The 25,283-nt window shown below is 48.5% G+C and overlaps 1 protein-coding gene and 1 pseudogene across 13 annotated transcripts; both read left to right on the top strand.

Annotated features, from left to right (window-relative positions):
- Window positions 1-105: 105 nt before the first annotated feature.
- On the top strand, window positions 106-22,157 carry PPCDC (phosphopantothenoylcysteine decarboxylase). Of its 13 annotated transcripts, none has more exons than XM_011382103.2 (7): window positions 179-262; window positions 3,262-3,444; window positions 4,398-4,604; window positions 16,108-16,203; window positions 17,078-17,206; window positions 20,923-21,091; window positions 21,544-22,157. In XM_011382103.2, the coding sequence occupies exons 3-7, from the start codon at window positions 4,419-4,421 to the stop codon at window positions 21,615-21,617; spliced, it is 654 nt and encodes a 217-aa protein (XP_011380405.2). In that variant the 5' UTR covers window positions 179-262; window positions 3,262-3,444; window positions 4,398-4,418; the 3' UTR covers window positions 21,618-22,157. The 13 variants fall into 13 exon arrangements, with proteins under 13 accessions (XP_023380136.1, XP_011380405.2, XP_011380403.2 ...); XM_011382101.2 differs by having other exon boundaries at window positions 180-262; window positions 3,265-3,444; XM_011382106.2 differs by having other exon boundaries at window positions 220-362; window positions 3,265-3,444.
- Window positions 17,700-17,818, top strand: LOC111732481 (annotated as a pseudogene).
- Window positions 22,158-25,283: the final 3,126 nt, after the last annotated feature.

The following is a 25,283-nucleotide window of genomic DNA, read 5'->3' on the forward strand; positions in this document are numbered from 1 at the left end:
AGAAGAACGGACAATTAATTAAGTGAAGCCAAGGCGGAGCACCTGAAAAACCAAAAACGGAGAGCCAGAGTTCGCGGCAGGATTCTCTCCAGCGAACTACAACTACCAGAAGGCAGAGAAATGGACTACAACTCCCAGAAGGCTGCGCGATCACGTAGGCTGCCAGATACTCTCGTGAGATTGAGTGCCAATCAGAATCAGCGCGAAAGGCGGCCGAGATATTGCGATATTTGGGGGCGCCTCCGAGACGCCCCTGGCGCGGGTGAGGAGACGAAGGGGGTTCGGGGAATGAATCCTCGCTGCAGGGCGGAGTGAGAGGGAGGCTGAAGAAACTTAGCTTGCGACCGGGTCTGCGGGTGTGCGTATGTGTCCTCACTTTTGTGCGTGTAGGGGCTGTGGAGCTTCACTTTCCTCTCTGTGCCCGTGGGGCGGGAGCATTAGGAACCCCTTCCCGGCTCGAGCCTGAAGTGGAGGATTTGTTTTTTGCGCTTCCATCCCCGCTTTGTGCTGCTCGGCGATTGTCTAGTGCTGTTTAATCTAGTTTAAAAGGTGGCCCTGTCAGTTCCCCACACTTAACCAATTGCCTTAAAAAAAAAAAAAAAGAAAAGAAATCATGAGCCTGCTTCCAAAAAGGAATAGGGACTGACCAAAATACAAATTATCTTATAAAAGTTGTTTAAATAGAAAAAGCTGAGCCTTGGAATGTTGCAGTTAGCTCCTAGATCAGCCTAAAAGTACTGACTGAGATTTAAAAATTAGACTGAGGCCACATTTTGTCAGAGAAAAATGCTGTTTTTTTGAAGTATTGGAGGCTCATGCCAGATAATGGGCAGGAGAGATTGCCAAGTTGGGGAAGTGGTGTCAGGAGCAAGAGTTTTCCTCATTTCTTCCCTTGGCTGAGAGGTGGCAGTACTGTCATTCCCTTGCTAGTAGCCCGCCTGTGTGAATATAATAACTTACATCTCTCCCAACATGTGGCCTGGAGGAGGGGTGCCTGGGATTACGGGAGCAGCAGAGTCAAGTATACTGCTTCTGGTTTGACAGAAGAGCATCTTAGAAAGCCAAGGCCTTGAGCTCTCCCTGAAGAGTTCCTTGTCTTTCCTTAGGAGAAGGGGTTCAAAGTACTCCTGTGGCCATATGACTTCTTTTAATGATTTTGGGTTTGGGGGCAGGGTGACACGTTGGTGAGTGATAGGTGGTTCATTATTACTGTGGCAGAGAGTAGAGTGTGTTGACTGGTAGGAGATGAGGTCAAAGCAGAAGCCTGGGGCCAGTAGTGAGGGGCTCAAACATTAAGAATTTAAGTCCTGGATCCCTGCCCATCCCCACTCTCACCCCCACCCCTGAGTTTGGTTCTGCTTTTGCTTAGGCCCCAGCCCCTCATCATTCCTTTGTGGGCTAGGCTCATACCTTGTCTGAGCCCTGGTTCTTCCCTGGACCCACACCTGCCCTTATTGTGACTGACAGGTATCACAGAAACTTTTATTTAACTGCCATAATTAAATTCGTAAGAGATTTACATACCATGAGCCTGCCACAGGTTGAGGCTCTTTACTCTGGCCCTATCTTTCTAAAGCAGCAGTCCCCAACCTTCTTTGGCACGAGGGACCGATGCTCCTATGAAGCTGAGGTGAATCTGAGGTGGTGATGCTAGCACTGGGGAGCGGCTGCAAATACAGATGAAGCTTTGCTTGCCAACCTGCTGCTCATCTCCTGCTGTGCGGCCCAGTTCCTAACAGGCCACAAACCAGTACCAGTCTGCGGCCCGGGGGTTGCGGACCCCTGTTCTAAAGGACAGAGAAGCTGCCATTTTCCTGGCTGTGGCTTATCTGCATGACTGGTGCCCTGGGAGCTTGAGGCTTAGTAGACAGCCTTCAGCCCTATAACCTCTCTGCCTGCCAACTCTTTCTGCTGCTCAGGTGTTCCTTATGAGTCCAGCAGAGCCCAGGGAAATGAGCTGCTGGTTACAACTGTCTTGGCTGTGCAAATAGATGGTTCTAACAGGAATTGGCTAGAGTAACAGACTTACTGTTGGGATTTGGTCTTTTTTGAGCATGAACATAACTGCTAGCTGTCAATTTCCATGGGATTGTCAGATTGAATCAATTTGACCTTGCTTTCAAATGTTGGTTAAATTATCCACTTTCTACTCCTCAAATACAAATCTCCCACCCACTTTTTAGAAAGGTAGGTAGGCTTTGGTCCTTAGCAAAAATTGCTCAGTAGGCTCAAGTAGTAAATCTTGGGCTGTACCATGTATTGTGGGGTGATTGAAGTCACCAACATGGATTCCTGCCCCAAGTTTAACTGCTTTCAGTAACCTGTTCCTTAGGAATGATATCAGCCTGATGTGGAGGAGTTTCAGGGGATGCATAGATGAACTTCAGCTTCTGGTTTCATAGAAAACTCTCTGTCCTAGCACCAGTTGGCTGGAGTGGGACAGGGTCAAAGTTCGAGGTCTGGCAGGTTTCTCTAGAGAGTGAGGAATGTGCCTACATCACCTACTGTGGGTGCTGATCAGACTGCTGATTAGTTCTTGGAAGAAGCTGGATGATAGGCCAGTTGCTAACAGGGCTCCCCAGGCCCTGGAGTAGATACATTTCTGCTCTAGGCAAGCAGGGCCCTGGTGTAGAGCAGAGATTGAGGTCACTGGCAAATGGAACTTTCGGGGAGTCTTGCTGAAGGGAACTGGTCTGTGCTTAACCCCTACTGAGAAGGTTCTGGGCCTCTGAGAGACCCTTCCAGGTAGGAGTAGGATAATAGATCCAAACATGATCTTCAGCTCATGTAGGTATATACCTGAGTCCTGAAGGCAAATACTGGGCAAAGAGGCCCTAGGGAGCCAAGGGGCCTGTAGAGTAAAGAGGAAGCCCCTGTCCTGTGGGTGCACAGCCATGGAGGTAGTCATTGAGAGACTCGCGGGCACTTTCTCCTCAGGGTCTGCCTTGGTAACCCCTCTGTTGCTGATTCTGCCCATTTTGAGTGCATATTCTGGGACTCTCTAGTACAGAGAGCCCTTACTGCTGTCTTTCTGCATTGACTCAGAAGGTTTCTGCTGGAAGGAGCTTTAAAGATTGCATGTTCCTACTGCTGTATTTTTCAGATGAAGAAATAAGTCTAGAGAGGAAGTACTCTAGGCCTAGGCCACATACCAGGTCAGGAGCACAACCATGAACAGGGCCCAGCACTTGGGATTCACAGGCCAGGCTTCTCTCCTCTGCCACACCCTGTTTCAGAGGGTACAGTTTATTATTTATTTAGCAGATGTTTGGGACCCACCAAGTGCCTGGTGATTGGCAATTAGACCTGGTCACACATTCAGGGAGCTTGCTGGCCGTGGTATGGAAGTGGAGAGGGAGAGGCAAAGAAACCTGATGAACAAATTGGATCGATGATCACCAAAAAGGTGCACCCCAGAGAAGGACCCGTCTCAGGTGATTTCAGGTATTACTCCTGTCTTTCCAACTCATTTAAAGTGACTGTGTCTTCCACAATTCCTTTGCCCTCAGTAATTTGTCCTCAGTGACTATTGCTAATGGAGTGAGTATGTTTTGCTGGTCCAGCCTGCAGAATGTTGGTTTTGGTGTTTACATCAGCCATATGATCATGGGCACACACTTATAGCAACATCTGAGAGTCAGAGGAATAAACCAAGTAGCTGGTCTCATGGGGCCTACATCCCCTTTATGCTTGTCTCTTCCTGGGCTTGGGTTTGTAGAGTTGTGTCCAGTCTGATCTACAGGGACAGAGAGGCAAATCTCTCAGCTCCCTGAAGCAGCCAAACCCCCTCGTAGCCTAGGGTTCTACTTCACATTTAACCTTGGAACTCATCTCGTCTTGCTACTCCCTTCAGTCAGTCAGCCTGGCCCACTACAGTAGCTCTTTACTTTGCCCCTTCAGTCTCATCACCACCAGGGCCCCCTCCACACTGTCACCAGCACCATCTTTCTAAAATGAAAACTCACCCTGGCCCTCACCACCCTTGACACTGCCCTTGACCTGACTTTTCAGACTTACTGCCCCCCTGCCCCACCCCATTACACTTTAGCCTCACTAGTAAGCTACTCCCTGTTTTCCAAGCCTGCCACCCTCCTTTAGGTCTTTTCACCTTTGCAAGAGTTTTTTTCTTTCTGGAAAAATTAATTCCTCTTTTAGGATTCAACCTGAATGCCATTTTTTTGGTTTCTGACTTCCTCAGAGTTATTCCTGGCCAGCCACAGCCCCTGGTATAGACCTTCCTCACAGCACTGACCACATTACATTTTAACTTACCTATGAGTGCTGAGGCTATCTGACCTTATCAAACTCTGTGCTCCCAGAAGCTGGGACTGCCGACGCCTCAGGAACCCCAGTGTCGAATGTATGAATGAAGTGGGTGCCCTTTTTTCTGCTTTTAGATCCTAAATTTTGACAGCTTTATGGAGCCCACTTCTGGCAGGCTGCCAGAACTTGAAGCCACCAGACCCCACATGGAACCAAGGGCCTCATGTCCAGCTGCTGCACCCTTGGTAGAGAGACAGTACCATGTTCTTGTGGGTGTCACTGGGAGTGTTGCAGCCCTGAAGTTGCCTCTTCTGGTGTCAATGCTTTTGGACATTCCTGGTGTGAGTATCCTTATTAGACAAACATGGCAGCCTCTGATATTAAAAGATTGCTGTTCCTGGAGCCAGCCCATTTTTGTTCAGTGCATGAGGTTTTCTTTTTATTAATTGGGGTGTTTGTGGAAGTTCTCTGTGTTCATTGATATGAGGACATTGCGGGAGACAGAGACCAGTGTGACAGTATAACCAGGAGCCAGATTAGATAGTGTGGACAGAGCTCGAGGGAAGACTGGGACAGGAAAGCTCTGGTGAATGGAGGAGCTGAGTTTCCATGTGTCGACCCTGAGTTTCCTTGAGGTCCTGGTATGGGAGGAGGGCTGGCCAGAGAAATGCAACAAATTCTCAGTGCCCCCTTGCTGCTTTGGGCTCCCTGTCCCCCCTCCATCCCCCGCTTTCACTCTGTCTTTAACACTGTGGCTCTATTCTCCCTTTGAGACACTGTAGCTGTTCTGTCAGTGCAAATGCACTGGAACCTCAGGGGCATTTGCGGCAGCTTTGGTTTAAACTTAATTCCTTCAAGTGTTCAGAGTTACCCAGGGGCCACCACAGTGTGTTGGAGATTGATAGGTTGAGCCCCTGCCCTTGACCAGACCATATCAACTTTGATCAGTTTTATATATTGGGGTTCTGGGGCAGGTTCTTCTGTGGGAAAGGTTCAAGGCTTTAAACAATGTGAATGCCAGCAGGTGACAACCACACTTCCTTTTCTGGTATCCAGGTGCTTTGATTGTTCTCTTGCTCTTTCACTGCTGCACACTTCACTCAGGTGACCTTTGCTTTGGCTAGCCCCTGCCAGGTTGCACTGCCCTCTCTGCTTCTGTCTGCCATTTCAAATTCTGCACAAAACCTTCATCTAGAAGCCATACTAGCCTGCCTCAGCTCATGTGGTTTTGTTCCCTTCCTTTTAAAACTCATCTGATGTTTTAAGGTGGTAAAAACAGATTTGATTCAGAAAAAAACTATTGTAATAAGGGAAAAGAGACCTCCGTATAGAACTGAGCTTGATTCTGAATACAACAAGGAAAAGTGGGAATTTATAGCCAAGGAGTAGGTGGGGGGTGGGGGGCGGGGCGGTCAGTGGATGGAAAATTACTAAGAGGAAACATCAGCAGTAAAGGGGATTCTTGCTAAATGATCCTAACAGGATTCTTGCTGAAGGCAGGCAGGGTGATAAGACATCTTCTGGGGAGTGTTGGGGGATGAGGAGCCTGATGAGATGTCCAGGCTGGTCAGATATCAAGGATGGGGGCTTCTGGCTAAACCAGCTTAGCAGGATTCTTGCTCTTGAGGACAAGGCTCAAGGACAGGCCTGATTGAAAAAGTGGCTCAGAGAAGCCTGACTAGAGTTTGGTCAAGGAGAGACCCTTGACCAAGATATGGAACCGTTGGCTGCCTTTGACTCTGTTCATGTTGTCCGACACTAGTTTTTGTGGGGTGGTATTAAGTCACTGGGGCAGAGGCTGTGCTTTTTCCTTGCTTGTATCTACACAGCACCTAACGCAGGGTGGCACAGGTGGATGTACTTGGTGTGTCCAGCAGGGGGCAGTGCTCACTTGTGGATGACCTTTTTGAGATTCTAGGCAGGGGCTGGAAACTTTTACTTTTTTTTTTTTACTTTCCACAAACTTCAACCCAGAAAGTCAGCCCCTCGCCTTATCCCCCAGGCTGGGACAAGCAGTGAAGCAGGCAGCCAGGGATGCCAGCCAGGCCAGAGTGGGAAAGGGAGGAGAGTCCCAAGGCTGGGCAGTGGTGCTGCCAGGGCAGTGCTGCCTGGGGCCTGCCATCCTTCCTGTACCCAGAACTGTTGGTAGAAGCTGGCCAGCTAGAGCCATGAGGGTGGGAGGCCTGGAAAGGGTTGTAGCAGTGACAGCCTCTGGCCGGGCCCCCTGGGGAGAAAAGGAGCTGTGTAGTCCCTAGCCTCCGAACCCCGCCCCCACCAGAGCCCCAGAGTGAGTGAATTTCCGGACTGGGGGTGGGTGGGGGCAGGGAGTCCTATCCCAGGAAACAGATGGCAGCTTCCGAGCTGAGGGAAATGGCAGCTCCACCGCTTCCTGCCATCCCACACAGCCAGTATTTATATTTATAGGGGTGTGAGGAAAGGGCCTGGAGCAGGGAGGCTTTCCAGCCTACCCCAGGTCTTTTAGCCTTGTCCACTGAAGGACAAGCTGTGACTGGAACAAGACTCCGCTCTTTCTCTCTGCTGGAGTTGAAGCTGAAAGGCAGGCAGCCAGAAGGTCATTGACTTGGGAGGAAGGAGGTCCTGACTTAGCCCCTTGGAGCATGCTTTTCTCGGTTTAAAATAAAGATGACTCCTGCCACCCATGCCTTCAGGCTCTTGTTAAGACAGAAGGAGAGGGACATAGATGAAACAGTTTGTCATCTTGTGCCAACAACTAGGCACATTTTCTGGCACATGGAAGCACTTAACAGTGTTTGTTTCATGTCTTTAGCTGTCTTTCTCCTTGTTGTCATGTCCTTTGGGCCAGCTATGTGGTATGGGGTGTTGGGGTTGGTGAGATGGTCCATGTGGGAGAAGCCATCGGAGCCACATTCTACCTGCTCAAGTGGAGGGCCCACAGCCATCACATTTCTCGGCCCTTTCATTCTGCAGATAGAAAGCTTCTTAAAGAACCTGAGTTTGTATGGTGGGGTCCTTGTGTGGTATTGGTAACCAAGGGGGATCTCTGGCTTGCCTTGTATTGGCCCCGAGGCAGTGACCTTTCCCCCAGCACTTCCCCACCCTCCCTGATGGTACTGATTTTGCCATTGGCCCTTTTCTACGTCACCCCCAGGAACAGACCTTGTCCCTTAAAGCAGTCCTTCTCAGCTTTTTGCCTAAATTATGAGTTCCTTACCAGGACTCCCTTAGGCATACCTAGATTTTGACTAGCAAACGAATGTGTGGGGTGTGGGCTGCAGGAAGTTGGGTGATTCTGCAGACCTGGCTCATAACAACTCCCGATTCACCGGTGTGTCCAGGTACCCCAGGAGAATCATTGACTTAAAGCCAGACCAGGGAGACTGTGAGGGGCTTATGAAGAAGGGTAGATTTAGCCTCAAGCATCACACACTAGCAGTCAGGGAGAGTGGCTGCCAACAAAGAAGCCTTGGATCCCTTATGTGCAGTGTGGGGAGTTGGACAGTGGACACTAGCCCTACCTCAAGAGAGGCAGCTGAGCCTCTCACACTAGGACCCTGGGCAAGTCAGTTCTTTATGGCCTTAGTTTTCTTATCTATGCAATGAAGTGGGGACAGGTACTCAAATGATCCATCTCCAAGACCTCTTCTGGCAGTAGTGGGAGAAGATTCTAGATGTGAAGGCACAAAGAACTAGGACCCAAAGGCAGCCTGAGAGAAGGTCCTGGGGTAAAGGAGTTTCAGGATGTTTTGCAGTTCTGTAATTGTCAAGTAATTGGGGGACAGTTATGTCTGAGTTGTCAGCTCAGTCAGTTTCTGCCCTTTGGTTGGCACCCTTCTCACTTGGGAGAAGACAGTCACTCCTCTAGCCTTGCCAAGGCAGGCATCAGCAGGGCTGAGAGCCAGAGGGGATTTCTAAAGGTAGAGAAAATTTCCCATTCAGGGAGCTGGCAGGCTCTGAGCTTAGAGAAGGATAAATTTTTAGAATGCCCATCAAGATATTCAGAGCCGTCAAAGGTGAGGGAGAAAGGGCCCCCTACTCATATGCAGTATGAAGTGAATTCTCCTTTTATGGAGGACCATTTGGCAATATCATGAGAAATCACAAATGTTCATAGCGCATGATTCACCCATAGAACTGAACCCTGTGAGATATGTTTATAAAAGTTGATCATGTGTGTAAGGATGTTCATTATACCATTGTTTATAATTCCAAAACAAACTGGAAACAAAATGTCCTACAGTAGAGAGGCGTGGCGCAGTTATGGTACAGCCTCTCAGTGGATTCTGAGGCATTGGTTCAGAAGAATGAGTGGATCTCTGTGCTAATGAGGGGCAATCTATAAGATATCAGTGAAGGACAAGCCTTAAGATATGAGTGAATGAGCAAGGTATAGGAGTTAGCAAACTGTGGCCCATTGGCCAAATCCAGTCTCATGGCCTGTTTTTGTATGGCCTATGAGCTAAGAATGGTTTTTACATTTTTAAATAGTTAAAAAAAAATCAAAAGAAGACTCTTTTGTGCCACATAAAAGTATATGAAATACAAATTTCAGCATCCATAACATTTTATTGGAACACAGCCATATTCACTCATTTATACCTTGCCTATGGCTGCAGTCTTACGTAGTTGTGACAAAGCCTAAAATAGTATCTGGCCCTTTATAGAAAAAGTTTGTCACCCCCTGGCATATAGTATGACTTCCTTTTGTTAGATCTGAATTACTGCCTGCAATTTTTCCTCTGGAGGTGGTTTCCCTGGTAGAGACACAGGAGCAGGAAGGGAGCCTAGCATTTTTCATTTTGTATCATTCCGTTCAATTTTAATTTTCTACCTTCTGTGTATTATTTTTAAAGTTCATGGGGCTTTCAGTGGGGATGTTATGGAACATTCTTTGTAACTTTATGCTCGCCGCCCCGCCCCTCCCGCCCCCGCCGCCAATGCTTATGGAGGAAAGGCAAGTAGGAGAGACAAGGACTTGTTTGAGGTTTGTTTCTTTCTAGGCGGAGACTACCTGCCTGCTCTGTGGTCTTGATATAGAAACTGGTCCATTTAGCTGTATTGCTCTGAGACAGCTATTCGGGTCTCCACTGTCTTGCCTGGCCCCTTCCTCCCTAGCTTGCTCCTCCAGGGAATGAGTTCTACAAGCTGCTGGTCAAAGGGCCGATGGGTCCTGTACCCCAGGGGCCTTTCCTGATACCCCAGAACAACATCCCCATGTAGAGCCTCTGCAGTCTGCCTCTCTGGTTCTATTCTTGAGAGTTTTCTCTAGTTGGGGAAGGGCACAGAGAGATTTGCAGCTCGGTCCTGCTTGAATGGCAGGAAAGGCTGGTGTGACCAAAATGCGAGGTCCCCTAGAAGGCCCATTTGGAGGCAGAGCCTGGTGGGCAAGGGCAAAGGTCACAAGAGGGCTAAGATGGTACAGTGGGCTGCATGGGCCCCTAGAGGCCATGTAGTCCAAGTGGCTCATGGCTCAGAAGGGGAAACCAAGGCTAGAGAAGGGATTTGCTTGAGATCCCCCAGCCAGTGAGTTGGCAGAATTGGGGCTTGAGGCTAGTTTTCCTGACTCCTATTAGCGTGTGAACTTCAGGAACTCAGACCTGGAGAGTGGACATTCTCTGCTCAAGCTAGAGAATGTGAGTGTAAGAATCCCAAGAAGCTGTGGACTCTTGCCTGGACTGCCTTGCTTTATGATCAGGAGTTGCATACCCACCCACCTGTTAGACTGAGCCCTTACTGAGGGCAGAGCTTGTACCTTACTCGCTCTGGCCCGCATGAGCTTAGTAGGCTCAGTAAATGTTTGCTAGTTGAAACAACATTGTGAGCCATTAGGATACCCACTCAGCCAACCAGAAACCCTTCAGGGATTTGTTAATGAGGCTACCTCCTCCACAGCTTCCCACCCCATGTGCTCATTCCCTGGGCACCAGTATTCCTTTTTCCTAGAGTATACTTGCCATCCCCATGCTCAGCTTCATGCTAGCTTCTTGTCTGGCCCCCAGGCCCTGGGCACTGCTAGTGTCAACACTGGTTGGCCCAGTGTCGGGGGCCTCTGCTGTGTGTGTCAGCCCAGAGGCCTCAGCCACCAAAGCTTAGGGTTCCAACCTTTGTGACAGGTTAAATCAGGCACGGCTGGTGCCTCCTCTCTAGAATCCTCATCAGTCTCCTGTGGAGCCATCATCACACGCCCTAGAAACTGAAACACCTGCTCTTTTCCAGCCACTCACCTGGGGCTTCCAGCTGAGGCTCTTCTTCACTTGTATATACCAGAGTGGTGCTATCTAATATGGTAGTCACTTGCCATATTCAAATTTAAATTTAAATTATTAAAATTAAATGAAACCAGAAATTCAGGCCCACAGTCACACCAGCCATACCTCAAGAGCTCAATAGCCACATGTTGCTCATGGCTGCCATACTAGGTAGCACAGATGTGACAGACTTCCATCACTGCAGAGAGTTCTATTGCATAATTCTGTAGAGTAGTTGATATTACCTCTCAGGAGACATTGGACAATGTCCAGAGACATTTCTGGTTGTCATAACTTGGGGAGGGGGTGCTGCTAGTTCATGGTTATAGTGAGTAGAGGCTAGAGATGGAGTTGGAGGTGGAGATTCAGGCCATAGGATTTGTTCTATCCTGTGGCTGTGAAAGTACTTCTCCACAGGTCTCTTTGAGAATCTGCCCCCAAAGCAGGCTGGGCCAGACGAGGGGCCTAAAAGTAGAAGAGGAGGCATCACCCCAAATTCTATTTTCATTTCTCCTCTCTGACACTTCAGGAACCCCAGATGGGATTGGTGATGTCTCTTCAACAGAGAAAAGGAAACCAGACTTGCCAACTGGTTACAGGAAAAATAATTCTATAAATGCTAGGCAAAAAGCAAGCAGCTTCTATAATAGGGTCTGGGCAGGCCTTCGTCACATCACACAAAGAGGTTCAGGCTAAAAATATTAGATATGAAAACTGTTGGTAGTGGTTTCACCAGGGAACCAAGCAAAGGACTACCTTTTAGGAACTCTGTAGTGTGTGGGAGATTGTTTTAATGCCCAGCTCTGCTTCTACCAGGACCCAGGAGAGTGTAAGAGAAAGCCAAGGAGGGTTCCTGCCCTCAGGAGTTTTTTGCACTGCCAGGGCTTCTTGGCATTTGCTGGGAGAAAGGTCAGTGTGGTCAAGTAAATAGTACACGTTATTTAGTATCTCAGAAGGTAACACAACTTGCCTTTTTTTTTTTTAATGTGTGCAAACCCAGGGTCCAGCCCTTGGCTCCCAGGACCTTTTGGCAGAGTGAATGAAAATGAAAGAACAAAGCCCATAGGGCTGATGAATCAGATCAAGTGACATCCCTCTGAAACCAGAAAAACTGGTCTGGGCCTGCCAGACAGCACTGGGGTCACGGTCACTGCCAAGGAGAGGTGGCTGCTTCATTGGGGTCAGGGGAGGGTCATCAAGAAGGACAGGCTCATACATACTCTTCACAGTACTCTTTAGGTAGGGACAGTGACACCAGGAAGCTCCCTAACAATGACTTTATAGCCTGGGAGGGTAGCCAGAGAGGGATCAACTGAGAGACTGGGGGAGGAGCTTAGAGAGAAGATCTCAAGCAGGGGCTAATGCCCAGAGTGGGCAGCCTACCTGGACCCCTGGATGGGGCTCTGAGACCCTAACCTCTTAACCTCTACATCCCAGGATGTAGAGCTGAGAGGGAGGAGGGAGCCCCTGAGAGGGCCATTACCAAATTGGGAATGTTTATGAAGGCTGGCCCCAGGCACAGTCTTTACTTTGAGACCTGGCAGGCCGTTCGGGAGTGGGGAGCATAGGGAAACTAGATCTTCAGGAAGCAGCTTTCCAAATTTCAGAATAGAGAATGAGCTGGGACATTCTTAAGTGGCAAATTGTTCAGGATGATTGGGAAGCTCTAAGAAATGATAAAATCCCCATGAGGAAAAGAAACTGATATGGCTACCTGGGGAGTCTTCTGTTGAAGGAGATTGGAAAGCAGAGGAAAGGAAGATATGTCACCAAAGATGAAGATAGAATATGGTCCAGAGTGACTGGAAGTTGTGGTGAAACTCAGGATAACCAAGAGGGCTGTTACATGTATTTGAAAAAAGAACAACAAAACAATGCCTGATGCTGGAGGCCAATGGCATAATATTAGGATGGACAGAAGGGAATGGGGAAGGGGCTCACAAGTCCTATTTTGTTTCTGTCTTTTCTTTTGAGCTTGAAAAGATGGGACGAATAGTGATAGAAAGGACATGAACCCAGGTTGGGTGATCCACCTCCTGACCTGGGCAGGTTCTGTTCTGGGGTGCTGGGATTGTAGTTGGTGACCTACAGGATATGCGGGAGATAGCAGAGAGGCTGGGGGCTGGAGATGACTAATGACTTATCAAAATGATGAAGGAGATGGGCTTCACAGATAGATGAGGCTTGCGAGCACTTAGAAGAGCACTTAGGAAATGGTTGTCACTGGGGCTTGATTTGGCTCACTGGGAATAAGGCATATCAATTTTAGTTTATTTTTTTTAATATTAGACAAAGTATTTTTGGATTTAGGCGAAGCCTTTGATGTAATCCTAGGATATCCCCTAACCACCTGTTGATGTTGTCAGCATTTTTATAACTAGTGGAAGATTCTATTTGGGATGGATTCTTTCCCACCCTCCATCCGCAGCCTGTGAACCTTATGGAAGGGCTCTTGCTCTTGACTTTGTTCTGTTCATGATTTGGATTCATGCCTCAGGGCTGCCCGATGGTGGTGCTAGCTGAAACAGGCCAGGAGGAACAGGACTAAAATCTCAGGAGCTCTCCATAGACCAAGCAAACAGAGGGCCAACTCTGGAAAGGTAGACTTTACCAGAGAAATGTGAGAGACTGCATTTGGGACCAGAAAAGTAGCTGTGCAGGTACAGTCTGGGGCTTGTGGCTTAGCTGCTGTGGGGAGCTGCAGCCAGAACCACTGCAGAGTGTCAGGGGTTAAAAACCAAGTGTACTTAAGGAGGTTGTCTGGGAGACAACTGTTCACATAGCAATCACTGCAAATTCTTTGCTACAGTTTAGCAGAGAGTTCTGAGTTGTGAGAACTTCATTGTTTTGCAGGATAAGTAATTTGGCTGACCTTGGGTCTTGACTGCTGTTTTCTCATTGCGATGCTATAAGTTGTGTGTTCTAAATAAACTTGGGGACACAGCTTGAATCCGTGCTCCCTCCTGCAATTCTTTTCCTCAGTCCATGCTCCCCCTTTCAGGTACCCTGAATTACTTTGTCGGCTGGCTTCTGACAAGCCGCCACATGGGTGAGAACTCTTTTGAGTTTTTGCTGATTGCAAGTTCCATATACATCAGCAGGAGGGTGTGGCTTCCAGAAGAGCTGATGCTAGTGCAGGCACTGACACTCAGTTCGAGGGACACGATACTCCAGGTTCCCTGAGCCTAACAATGGGACACCTCAAACTCCTACAGGCAGAAGAGATAGCTCCCACCTCTGAGTGCTTCAGTTCCAGGAAATTTCATTTCATTTCTTTTGTAGTTTTCTCCCCTTTTTTTCTCCTCTCTTTCTGGAACTCATTATTAGTCAGATTTTGGACCTCTGAAGCTGATCTGATTTTCTTACCTTTTTTTCCCTGCTATTATCTAACTCTTTATCTTTCTATTCTACTATCTGGATGGTTTCTACTAACCTTATATTAAATTTTTTATTTCACTATTTATAATTTTAATTTCCAAGAGTTCTTTTTTGTTCCCTGGATGTTCATTTTAAAAAATAGCATCTGATCTCTTCTAATCTGATCTGATTTGATCCACTAATACCTCCTCCTTCCACTTCCATCTTCCAAAAATATGTTTATATATTTTAACTGCTGGATTATTTTTGTTTTGTTCTTTTGGTCCTCTTATTTTGTTGTTGGTGGTGGTTCATACCTTTTACAAAATCTCTTTTATTTCAGTGGGCTTTTGAGAGGGAGCAGAGTTTAATCTACCTTATTTAACTGAAAGTTTATTCTTTGATTTAACCTTTACATATCCTTTTGTTTTAAATGTGTCTTTTTAGAATTGGATTTAAAAACATCTAATGTGAGAGTCTGAATTTTGATTAAAGTCTAACCCATTGTGTATGTACTACAATTAAATTATATTAGGACTTCTGCCATCTTATTTAATGCTTTCTTCTTATCATGTATTTTCTCTGCTTCTTTTTTTTCCCTTTCCTATTTATGTGTAGATTGAATTTTCTTCTGTTTGTTCAAAAGTTATATGTTACTATTCTTATGGTTACTTCTAACTTACCATGCCCCATACTTTACCTTATCACTCTGTGTCTTAAAAGTCTCAACACCATCCTGCTCTCCCTACCTGGACTGGTCCTGAGGCATCTCCAGGGCTGATTCACTGATGGGATGGCAGCTCCGTTCATACGCCATCTTGTTCAGAACTGGGCAAGGCTTGTTTAGGGCTGGCCTAGAAGGGACTCCAGTGATCATTGGAGTTTGGTTTAAACGACCTTTAAAAAGGCCCCTGAAGTTTTGCGCAAGTTTGACTATGGTAGAATCTCAGGAGAAGTGAGAAGGAGAATGGATAAGCCCGAGAGCTCCCTAGTAGAGCTGGGAACGCCAGACCTGAAGTTCTTCTGCAGGTTGCCCTCCCTGAGGCTTCTATGCTCTGCTCCCAGCTTTGCTCTTAGGTGCTGTGCACAACGCTGTCCCATAATAGGCAGGAAACAAATGAAGAAAGGGGGCCTCGGTGAAATGACAGAGAAGGCTGGGGACTAGGTTGAACTGGCACAGGCGCACCCCATACAGAGAGGCAGCCTTTACTCAATACAATTAAATCATCATCAGTGCGAATGTGGGCTGGCAGTGCCAGAACTTTCAGTTTTTTTAAGAGAAGCCAGGAAATTGAATTTTCTATGGGAAATTTTTTGATTTGTATATATTGGCTTAAAAATGTTTATAACCCCATGCAGGCCAAACAGCACATCTGCCCGCTGGATCTGGCCCAAACACTGCCACTCACGATCCCTGCTTGGGTTAGTCCATGATTCTGTCCTTGTCACCCTTCACTATTCTTCCTTATGGATAAATGTACCCAAAGATGGAATTTCTACATCCTTCACCTCTCAGCCATCTCTTCTGGGCCCCTTTACTCTGCCAGCTTAGCTGGACTAGTGCAATTTCCACTACCGTGTGCTGTTTCTCACAGCCATTCATTCTGTTAAGCACCTTAACCATCCCCTTGTTTGCATTATTTACTTATCTAGTAAATGAGTAGTGTGAAGGTAAACTTTGTGTTTGCCCTATGAGTATAGGGTACACAAGTTTGTTTTTCTTGGAGCCTGTATGCAGCTGGAGCCCATGAGTCCTTGTTCCTAGAAGTGCGAGAGGGGATTCTGCCTGCTGTCTCGGTGGGACATGGATGCAGACACCAAGGCCTGGGCCCCAGCCCCACCACTGCCTTGGCCTACAGAGGGTAGGGCTTCGACATAGCTCAGAGCTCAGGACCCGTGAGCCTCTTTGGGGTGGCCTTCTTGCCCTGAGTTCCCTTCCTGCCTGGCTCTGCCTCTCACCTCGCTCTGTCTCTCGCCTCACTCTGCCTGAGTGTCAGGAGCCTGCAGCGTTATATACACTGGACAGTTGGTGACTCATTCCTCAGCAGCTCCTTAGATGGGGAAGTGAAACAGCCACATCTGGTGGGGCCTGACCTTTGGATGACAGCGGAAGTAGCTATGCAAACTGCCAGGGAGAGAGAAGTTCCTCTCTCTAGCCAGACTGTGAAGAAAGCACTTGCCTGACCTGGCCCCGTGTCACCTCCACGAGTGGCTCTGGTAACGGTTGCTCTTTCCCTTCCCCCACTTTTCTTGGTGACAGCTAGAAGTAGCAGTGGTCACAACTGAAAGAGCCAAACATTTCTACAGTCCCCAGGACATTCCTGTCACCCTCTACAGTGATGCTGATGAATGGGAGGTCAGTGCTGGGGGCCCCAGGGGTGAGTTCCATGTGTTTCTACCAACAGGACAGGAGTGTCCTGCAGCCATAGTCCTGGTGGCTGTAGCAAACAGGCCAGGCTCAAGTCAGCGGTCAGGGCCCTTGGGGCAGAGGTGATGAGGAAAACATCTGTCTAGCTTTTGGCCTGCAGGAGGCCTGCAGTCTCCTCCCACCCCAGGCAGAGCTCAGTTTTGGCCCTGTGCCTGAGGTTGAGTGTCCTTGTACTTATCTGGGCTGATGAAACCACAGAGGAGCTCTGTTCCCACCACCCTTGTCCACGTGGCCCCGTGTCAGGGCTGTCCAGAGCGCCTCACTTCCCACGGCCACTGGGCTCTATATCTGCTCTCCCACAGAAGGGTGAGCACTGGCTGATTCACTAGACATAGCATGTGGGCCTCACAGGGGTGCCCTGCCAGGCATTTTTAAACATTCTCAGCCTAGAACATTTTTGGCTGGTCCGTATTCCCCACCCCACCCCCTCCATTTCTCACCGCCCCAGAGCTCTTCTACTGGCTTGGACAATCCAAGCATCCGCCTCAAACGGACAGGCTAGGCAGGAGTTCCCTGCCAGATGTCAGTTCTCTTGAAAACCAAACCATAAAGGGAATAGCTCTGAGAGACAAGGGGCATTTGTTTCCTCAGGCCTGGTTTCTCTCAGGCTGTTGGCTCCACAGCCAATGCTCACCAGCTTAGCTGTGAGAGGGAATGGCAATGGATTTGGGCAGGGGTAACTCAGGTGGTCTCCCTTGGGTTTCTGACTTAGTGCCCTTGGCTGGGTTTTCCCCCCAACACTTCCTCCCTCCACACTGAGAGAGTGGCCAGCCCAGTGACCCCATTTCTTTCTCTTTGCCAGATGTGGAAGCACCGGTCTGACCCAGTTCTCCACATTGACCTGCGGAGGTGGGCAGACCTCATGCTGGTGGCTCCTCTTGATGCCAACACTCTGGGGAAGGTGGCCAGTGGCATCTGTGACAATTTGCTTGTGAGTGACTCCCTGCCCAATTTCCTCCCTGGGCCTTACTTCCAGTTTGCTGAGCTGCAGACTGCCTTTATACAAGGTTCTCACCTTGGAATCCTTTTATGTTGGGCAGTTTGCTCAGAGCACACTTCCGCTGCCCCCTCCTGTCTCACCTGTGCTCTGGCAACTGGGTAGAAGACCTGGTCCTGATGGATGGACTTGACTTGTGTGTGCTCTCTGAGGATGTCCACCTCTCATCTGCCCCTCGACCTTCAGCTCTTCTCCCTTTGTCCTTCATTCATGGCTGCCTTTCTGTCGGTTTCCCAGGCCAGCCCCACTGCCTGCCTCCCTTAGCTCTGCCTTCTCACCAGGATCTGTTTATCTACATGGGCAACTGATAAGAGCGTTTACTTCCTAATGGATCTCTCTTGCACACTTATCTCTCCTGTAGCATAATATGCAGTTTTCCTGTATATTATGGAAAATTTAGAAGGGAAGAGGGGAGAAAGACAGATTGAACTACAGCCATGCCACCCTAAACGTGCCCGATTTCGTCTGATCTTGGAAGCTAAGCAGGGTCAGGCCTGCTTAGAACTTGGATGGGAGACCACCTAGGAATACCAGGTGCTGTAGGTGTAAAAGAAAAAAAACACAGGTTGAGAGCATGAGCTGATGGATGGTGGAGGAGAGGAACAGAAGTCCAGCTGTACAAAGTTAGGATTGTCTAGGGCTTAAGGGACCTCTGGGGAGCTATTGTCCTTAAAGAGCCTTTGTTTATTTGATCATCCTGGGAAGAGTTAGGCATGATCTCTTCTCCTTCCTCCCTCTGCCTTATTACCTCATTTCCTCATTCATTGAGCTTTTATATACCATGAATTGGGCCCCATGCTGAGGGACACACAGGACATGTGGAGCTCACAGTGTGGAAGGAGAGAATTTTTGGTTACCCATGCAGGGGAGAAGGGAGTATGTATGCTCTGGGGTGTGGTCCAATCTTAAATGACCCCAGTTGGTCCTTTGACAATGAAATCACCACCTAGCACAGTACTGGGCATATAGTAGGCATTCAGTAAATACTTATTGTATGTATGGGGTAATTAGTAATTTTATTTTGGCAAACAGCTACGAGTTTTTCAGAATTAAATATGGTGAAGAAGTGAATAATGAAATTGGGTCAAGATTTTTTGTGGTTAGATAGGAGGTTAGTTTCTTCCTGTGCTTACTGATGGTGCTTAAAGCATTTCTAAAAGAATCTGCTAGTGATTTAAGCATCATTTGAATAGGAACACAGGGTGTCCAGAAGAAGAGCAGCACAGATTGTGTGGCCAGGACCTGGGTAGGAGAGTGCATAGATAGGTGAGCCTAGGGACAATATGATCAAGAAGGCTTCCCAGTGGGGCTGGGGCTGGGGCTGACAGGGTGGCTAGAGCCTGTAAAGCTCCTGCCACTTTCATCAAAGTGGGTTGGAGTTGTGTGTGACCAACACCGTCACCAAATCTCTAGGCTTCCCCTGCTGGGCAGCAGCCGGCCCATGTGGCATAGCATCCAACCTCTAGGAATTAAGCCCAGGCCTGGGCCAGTCTCTTGAGGGCCCCCTCCTTTCTCCCAAAAGTTCTTTTCTTTCCTTCAAAGCTGCCAACTGTTCCCTGAAATCTTTAGGGTTCTCTCCTCCTGAGTTGGCTGAGCAAGAATATGTTCCCAAGACCAGCCCCCAGGCTATTTTCCTTAAAAGGTTTCACTTGAAGGCAGATCTTACAAGGAATTGAAAATCTTGTAAAGTTTAAACTGTCACCATCCTTGATCTATGGCTCTGTCCTCTCTCAAAAGATGTTTTCTCCTTGTATACTTGAAAAGAAGTTTGCCCTGTTGCCTCCCTACTTCAGATTTCCTCCCTTTCCAGTGCCCAGTGCTGGGTGTGAACCTGTGCACCGACCTCTGGGCCTTTGGCACCTCACCCACCCTCTGGCCCACTCAGGGTTTAGCCCCTTCTTTGTGCTAAACAGCCTAGCACATTCAGAAAGAGGAGATGACTTCCTTGGGTGACTAGTCTAGCTGGGAACTGGTCTGCTGACCAGGATCCGGGCCTTTTCTCTGCCCAAGTGAATTCCTAGGGCCAGAGTCTGAGGTGCTGAACACAGCATTGGCCAAACAGAAGTAACCGTGGGAACTGATGCCTCCTCCCATGCCTCCTGCTGCTGGAAGGTCCAGGAAGAACTGAGCTTTGAGATGAGGTGGGCAGAGCTAGAGAGATGTGAAACATGGAGGGGTTGGGTTTTTGCTCTGGTCAGTGTGCTTTGTTTTGAGGACACATAGAAACCCCAGCTCACCCCCACCCACCTACATGCAGTTAGGGGGCTCTTCTAGGCATGCTCGTGACTTATGCAGAAGCAGCAGGTGGCACAGGGCCAAGAGGAAGTATGACTGAAACTGTCCATTCATAGTCCGGTTGCCAAATTGAGAGATCTTGGTGGGAAACAAATGCTGGTGTCTGGGACTACGCAAATAGCCAAATCCTGAGGCTGTGTGTTGTCCTACTTCCTTCCTGTTTCCAGGAGAGGGCAGGGGCACTGAGAGGGGCATTATTGGCCCTGGACTGTTCATTTCATTGTTCTCTGGACTGCTCCTTTTTTTCTCTGATGGGTTTTACTTCAGGAAAGGGGTGTGCCAGCTTGTCTCCCGGAGGGGCCTGTAGGAGGTTCTTGGAACAGTCAGAACACAGGGGAGCATACTCCTGTGGGCCACAATGGTTATCTCTCCCCAAGGCAGCCCTTGGCCCAGGAAGCCTGTGCCTGTAATAATAACAGGAGCTACTGTTTCAGTAGCCTGTACTTTGTGTCAGGCCCTGTGTGAAGAGCTTTAAGCATTTTCACCCTCAAGCCTCACAGTCACCCAATGAGAGGGACTTTTGCAGAGAGGAAACTGAGACTCAGAGTACTAAATAACTTGTCCAAGTTCTCACGGCCAGTAGTAGTAGATAGCACAGTCAAAATTTGAAGTCACGTCTACGTGATTTTAAAATCCACAGCGCTAAGGACTCTGTGAGCTGATTGTTCTCTTTCATAGCTGCTCTCATCCCTGGCTCAATGAGATGGCCTGGAGAAATAAGGAGGTAGTGAGGCTGCAAAGTGCAGTAGAGGTTGTACAAAGCCTCATTCCCCGGATCATTCCTTGGGTGTGTGACTTGGGGCAACTACTCACTTCTGAGGAGTGCAGCTTCCCCCTTGGTGAAATGGACAGCACCTTTACAAGTTTGCAGTGGGTGTTCATGAGATAATACATGTGAGAGGGTCTTTGTCATGTATAAGATGTTGTTGGCCTCAGCTCTCGTGGGCCTTGAAGTATATAGCCAGTGTCGGGGTGGGCGGGCCCCATCTGCTGAGCAGTCTGGTCCTTAGCTCTGTGGGTAACTATAGAGCTAGTCTTCTGTTCCTGCCCAGGGTTGCTTCTCTCTGTGAGGTATGGCTAGCTGTAGAGAAGCCTTGTGCTTGGCCACACAAGGAGACCCCTCCTGTGTATAGGGCCTTGTCTCAGATCCTATGGGAAGGTGGAGAGGGGTGAGGAGACATGGCTCCACACCCTGAGTGACATGAGATAGTTCCCTGCAGATAGCAGCTCCCAGTCATCCCAACGCTATGGTTAGTCATGGCCCAGAGGATGGCGTGTAAGATTTGGAAGGGCTGGGGAGGAGTGGCAGGCAGATCAGCAGGCACCCTTTTCCCAACCTTTGCCCTTCTTCACAGACCTGTGTCATCCGGGCCTGGGACCGCAGAAAGCCCCTGCTCTTCTGCCCAGCGATGAACACCGCCATGTGGGAGCATCCCATCACCTCACAGCAGGTGGACCAGCTCAAGGCCTTCGGCTACATCGAGATCCCCTGTGTGGCCAAGAAGCTAGTGTGTGGCGACCAAGGTGGGAAGCTGGCCAGGCTCACAGTCTGTCCTTACGACCTAGGGTCAGATCTGGGTTCGGATCCCAGCCTGTTGTAGATCTGGGTTCAGATCCCAGCCTGTTGTGACCTCAGGCAAAACTACTCCAAGCTCAGCTTTCTCATTTGGAAGATGGAAATCATAATTCTTTTCCCTCAGAGTTGTTAGGATTAAATGAGATAGTTTACGTAAGGTGCCTGGCATCATCTGTGGCATGCAGTCCATGCGCAGTTCTTGACGGCTACAGGAACTGTTCCCGAGACCTGTCCTGGGGGTCTCGGAAGGATGTGATGGGTCTGGCTCAGGCAGAGGGCCCTGGCCTTCTCAGGCACTGGGCTCTGGGTGGAGCCCTTGGCGGGGGATACTTGGTGGGGTGGGAGTGGGGGATGGTGCCTTGCTTCAGTCTGTAGGCCACAGCAGAACTTTGTTCTCTAGGTCTGGGAGCCATGGCTGAGGTGGGCACCATTGTGAACAAAGTGAAAGAAGTCCTCTCCTTCCAGCAGAGTTGAACCCAGGACCTCTGCTACTTGTGTCCTGTACCCAGTGTGTTTTTAGGCCGAGTTGGTGAAGGTAGACATCAGGTGGAGACTTGCCTTGGCCGAGTAGGGGTCTGGCCTGGCCTGTTGCACAGCCTCCAAGAGCCTGACCTGCCCCACATTAAACTAGACCAAAGGCCCAGGTCTCAACTTCGTTCAACCAGAAGATACTTGCTTTCTGGGAGCCCCTCCTCACCTTTTCCTAGGATGGGCCCAGCAAGCCAGAGGAGCAAGCTGCTGTATTGTCCCTGTGCCCCTGGGAGGGGACCAAGGAGTGACTGACCAACCTTGATTCTACATCATGCCCAGGAACCACTTTTAGAAATTGCCTCAGCTGGAGAGCCCCAGTGTGGCGGGCCCCTGGCCAGGCCTTTGGAGTTTTAGCTCCTTGGTGGGTTGTCCTGGTGCCATGCAGTCAGGAAAGCCTGCAAGTTGGCAAGTCCCTGAGATTTCCCACAGACCATGCTGTGAGATGGAGGGTACTGAGAAATAAAGTGACCTTTTGAGAGACTCTTTCCTTCCTTTACAGCCCATCTGTGATCTCAGAGATCAGGGGTATTGCTAGGTGTGGCTGGGGTAGGGTCTGGGCTAATGACAGACTGGTGCTCCTTGGGCCCCATGTCATGTGGTGGTTAAGGGCAAAGGGCCCTGAAGCCAGATAGCCCCTAGTTCAAATCTCAGCTCTTCCATGTGCTAGCAGTGGGACCTTGGCTCAGGGCCTTGGCCTTTTGACCCTCACTTTCCTCATCTATATTATCCTACCCTCACAGAGTTGTTGAGAGGATCAAATGAGAGAATTTGTTCAGAATAACTACCCCACTAAGTGCCTCCTACATAGCACATGTCAAATAAATGGAAGTTAATGCTAGATATGTATACATACCAGTGAGCACTTCTAAAATTTGCTGAAATAGATTTTCTCATTTTGGGAAAAATAAAATCCTGACCCTAAGTGGACATGGCCCTTTATGCAAGTAACAAGTGCACAGCCAGCAGGATTGGAATCTGCCCTGGAACCTAGGCCCCTTGCTTCCTGATGTCCTCATCAGCTTTGCTGCGCCTGAGATGGGGCCTGGGTGTCTCTGCTCCCCCGCACCCTGTCCAACAGCATATGCAGACGAGGAGAGGGGCCGCGACTCTAGAGATACATGCTTAGTCCTAGGGTGGCTGCAGTAGGCGGGGTTCGTTTGCCTACTGGGAACTGAGGTTGGGTTGGCTTCCTGCCCTCCTGCCTTCCATGCATGGGTTGAGCAGGATCCCATGCATGCCCTTGGACCACTGAGGGTAATGATGCCTTCAAGAGGCACCAGGAAGTCTGCGACTGGAACCAAAGCCTCCAGCAGCCTCCAAGAGCCTTTATCTCTACAGCATTTGACTTAATCAAGTAAACCTTTGAGGTAAAATTGCCTTTGAGCACTAAAGAAAATATAACTAAAATAGCAGCATCAAAAACTAGCCTCTTTGACTGGTTTGGGGGTCAGGGCATGGGGAAGGCCTGGATAACTGAAATCTAGAGACAGTCCCAAAGTTTCACTTAAATGGTTTCCAAGTTCCCTCCTGTCTACATTGCCCTTCCTTCCCTCAGCTGCTAATGAACAGTGAGCCTTTCCAGTTTTAACAGGAACTGCTACCATTTACTGAGTGCTTACTATGGGCCAGGCTCTGTGCTGGACACTTTTGGGAAGACAGTTGCCCAGGACATCTGCAGAATGCCTGTTTTAAAAGGTCACAGAATAGAGAAGTCCGTAGGCCTTTGCCCACTACCTCCGAAAACAGCTGTGGCTACTCAGCAAGACTGAGCCTAGTTGGATAGAAGGAGAGAGATGTTTCTTGGATGTGGGCCAGCTGGAGACCCCATCCCTGGGGGTCTGTCATTCACATGTCAGTCATGCACCCTTGTTGCCCATTTTGAATGGGTATCTGGATGAACTGGCTAGGGCTGAAGAGCCCAGTTGTTCCCTGAACTGTATGACTAGTGCCCAAACTACATTAACCTGGCCCCATCTGCCAGAGGGGTGCTGAAGTGAGAGTGATAACCACAGCCTTCCCCACTAAGAGTTAAACTTTTAAAGTTGTCATCATCTTGGGTAGAAATGTTTCTCAGAGAAGATGCTAGCTTCCTTGATGATTTTTATAGAATTCTGGAAGTTTGACAGAATAGAACATTTGGGTCTGAAATTTGCACTTTGTTTGGCACCCTGGAGCCTTTGTAGACCACTGTGGCTGTTGCTGGGCAAAAGGCAGAAGCCCCTGACCCAGGGCTCAGCCTCCACACTGGGCTGTCTTCAGTTCTTCCTCTACATGGCTGAAGTGTCCCTCTTCCCTTCCCCATTGCCTCAGGGGAAGGCCCAGACTTCTACGCAGTACATACTTGGTCCTGTGTGATCTGGCCCCTGCCTTCCTTTCTAGCCCCACCCCTTACCACCCGCCAATCCTGTAGGGCTCCTAAACTCTTGCCAGACATTGACCCAGCCCTGTTGCTTCTTGCCTTTCCATATGCTGCCACTTTTACTGGAAGGCCATTCTTCACCTGGCTGACTCTTACTCATGCCTCTGATGTGCCCGGGAGCCACCTCCTTTGGAAAGCCTTCCCTGGCCAATTCAGGCACATTTCTCAATGTGCCCCTCTTACTTATTACAACACAGAATTGCAACACAGAAGTGAGCTTACTTTGTGTCCCCCTAAAACTGGGATCTCCTGAGGGCCAGAGTTGTCCCCACAAAACCTGGTAAGTCATTCTAAGCTTCTTGTACTGACAAAATTTTAAAAAGGTGTGTTTAGGGGGGTGCTCAGTCTTGCTCTTTTCAATGAGCAAGACACACATAACCTAGGAGTCATAAAAGCAAAGGCTGATAAATTTGACTACAGAATAATAATTTCACCTAGCAATAGCCCAAAGGCAAGGTCAAAAAGACAAACAACAAACAGGAAATTATCTGCAGCCATATAGCAAAGGGCAACTTCCCCTAATATATAAAAAAGTTTCTGTACATTGATTAGGAAAAGACCAGGAACACCAAAGAAAAGTGAGCAGAGGATAAAAACAGAGTTCACACACATATACACACACGCCCTTAAACATAAAAAGCTACTGAGCTACATTCATGAGGAAAGCAGTACATATCCAATTACACTGAAATAAAATTTTCACCTATTAAATGGCTGAGGGTATGGGGAATGGGCACCCTTACACATTGTTGGGAGGAGTGTAAATTGATACAATCTCTTTGGAGAGCAATCTAGAAATATCTTTCAAAATCACATATGTACCTTACCCTATGACCCAGCAATTCTGCTAGGGGTTTGTCCCACAAAGATACATATATGACATTATGCTCCAAGCAGGCTTATTCATTGCAGCATTGTTGATAGTAGTAGAAGACTGGAAACACCCTCACTATCTAACTGGAAACTGCTTAAACAAATTCAGGTCATTTCTACTCTAGTACCCTACACGGCCACAAGACAAAGTGTGGGGAAGTGCTTGATATGAGACGATGTCTGAGATATATCGTTAACCAAAAAATGCAAAATGTAGAACATTGTGTTTTGCATGCTAGCTTGTTAATAAAAAAGTGAGGAGAGAAAAGGAGGATATGTTCATATTGGCTTGCACATGCATCAAATACCTATTGAAA

Source organism: Pteropus vampyrus, unplaced genomic scaffold (genome assembly GCF_000151845.1).
Source record: "Pteropus vampyrus isolate Shadow unplaced genomic scaffold, Pvam_2.0 Scaffold462, whole genome shotgun sequence".
Classification (NCBI taxonomy): Eukaryota; Metazoa; Chordata; class Mammalia; order Chiroptera; family Pteropodidae; genus Pteropus; species Pteropus vampyrus.

What these genes read in the sequence shown, in the direction of transcription:
- PPCDC (XM_011382103.2), top strand. Translation starts at nt 4,419, where the DNA reads ATGGAGCCCACTTCTGGCAGGCTGCCAGAACTTGAAGCCACCAGACCC. An exon ending in TGCTTTTGGACATTCCTGGT is followed by an intron (nt 4,605 to 16,107) that starts GTGAGTATCCTT and finishes TCTTGGTGACAG; the next exon opens with CTAGAAGTAGCAGTGGTCAC. An exon ending in GCATCTGTGACAATTTGCTT is followed by an intron (nt 17,207 to 20,922) that starts GTGAGTGACTCC and finishes CCTTCTTCACAG; the next exon opens with ACCTGTGTCATCCGGGCCTG.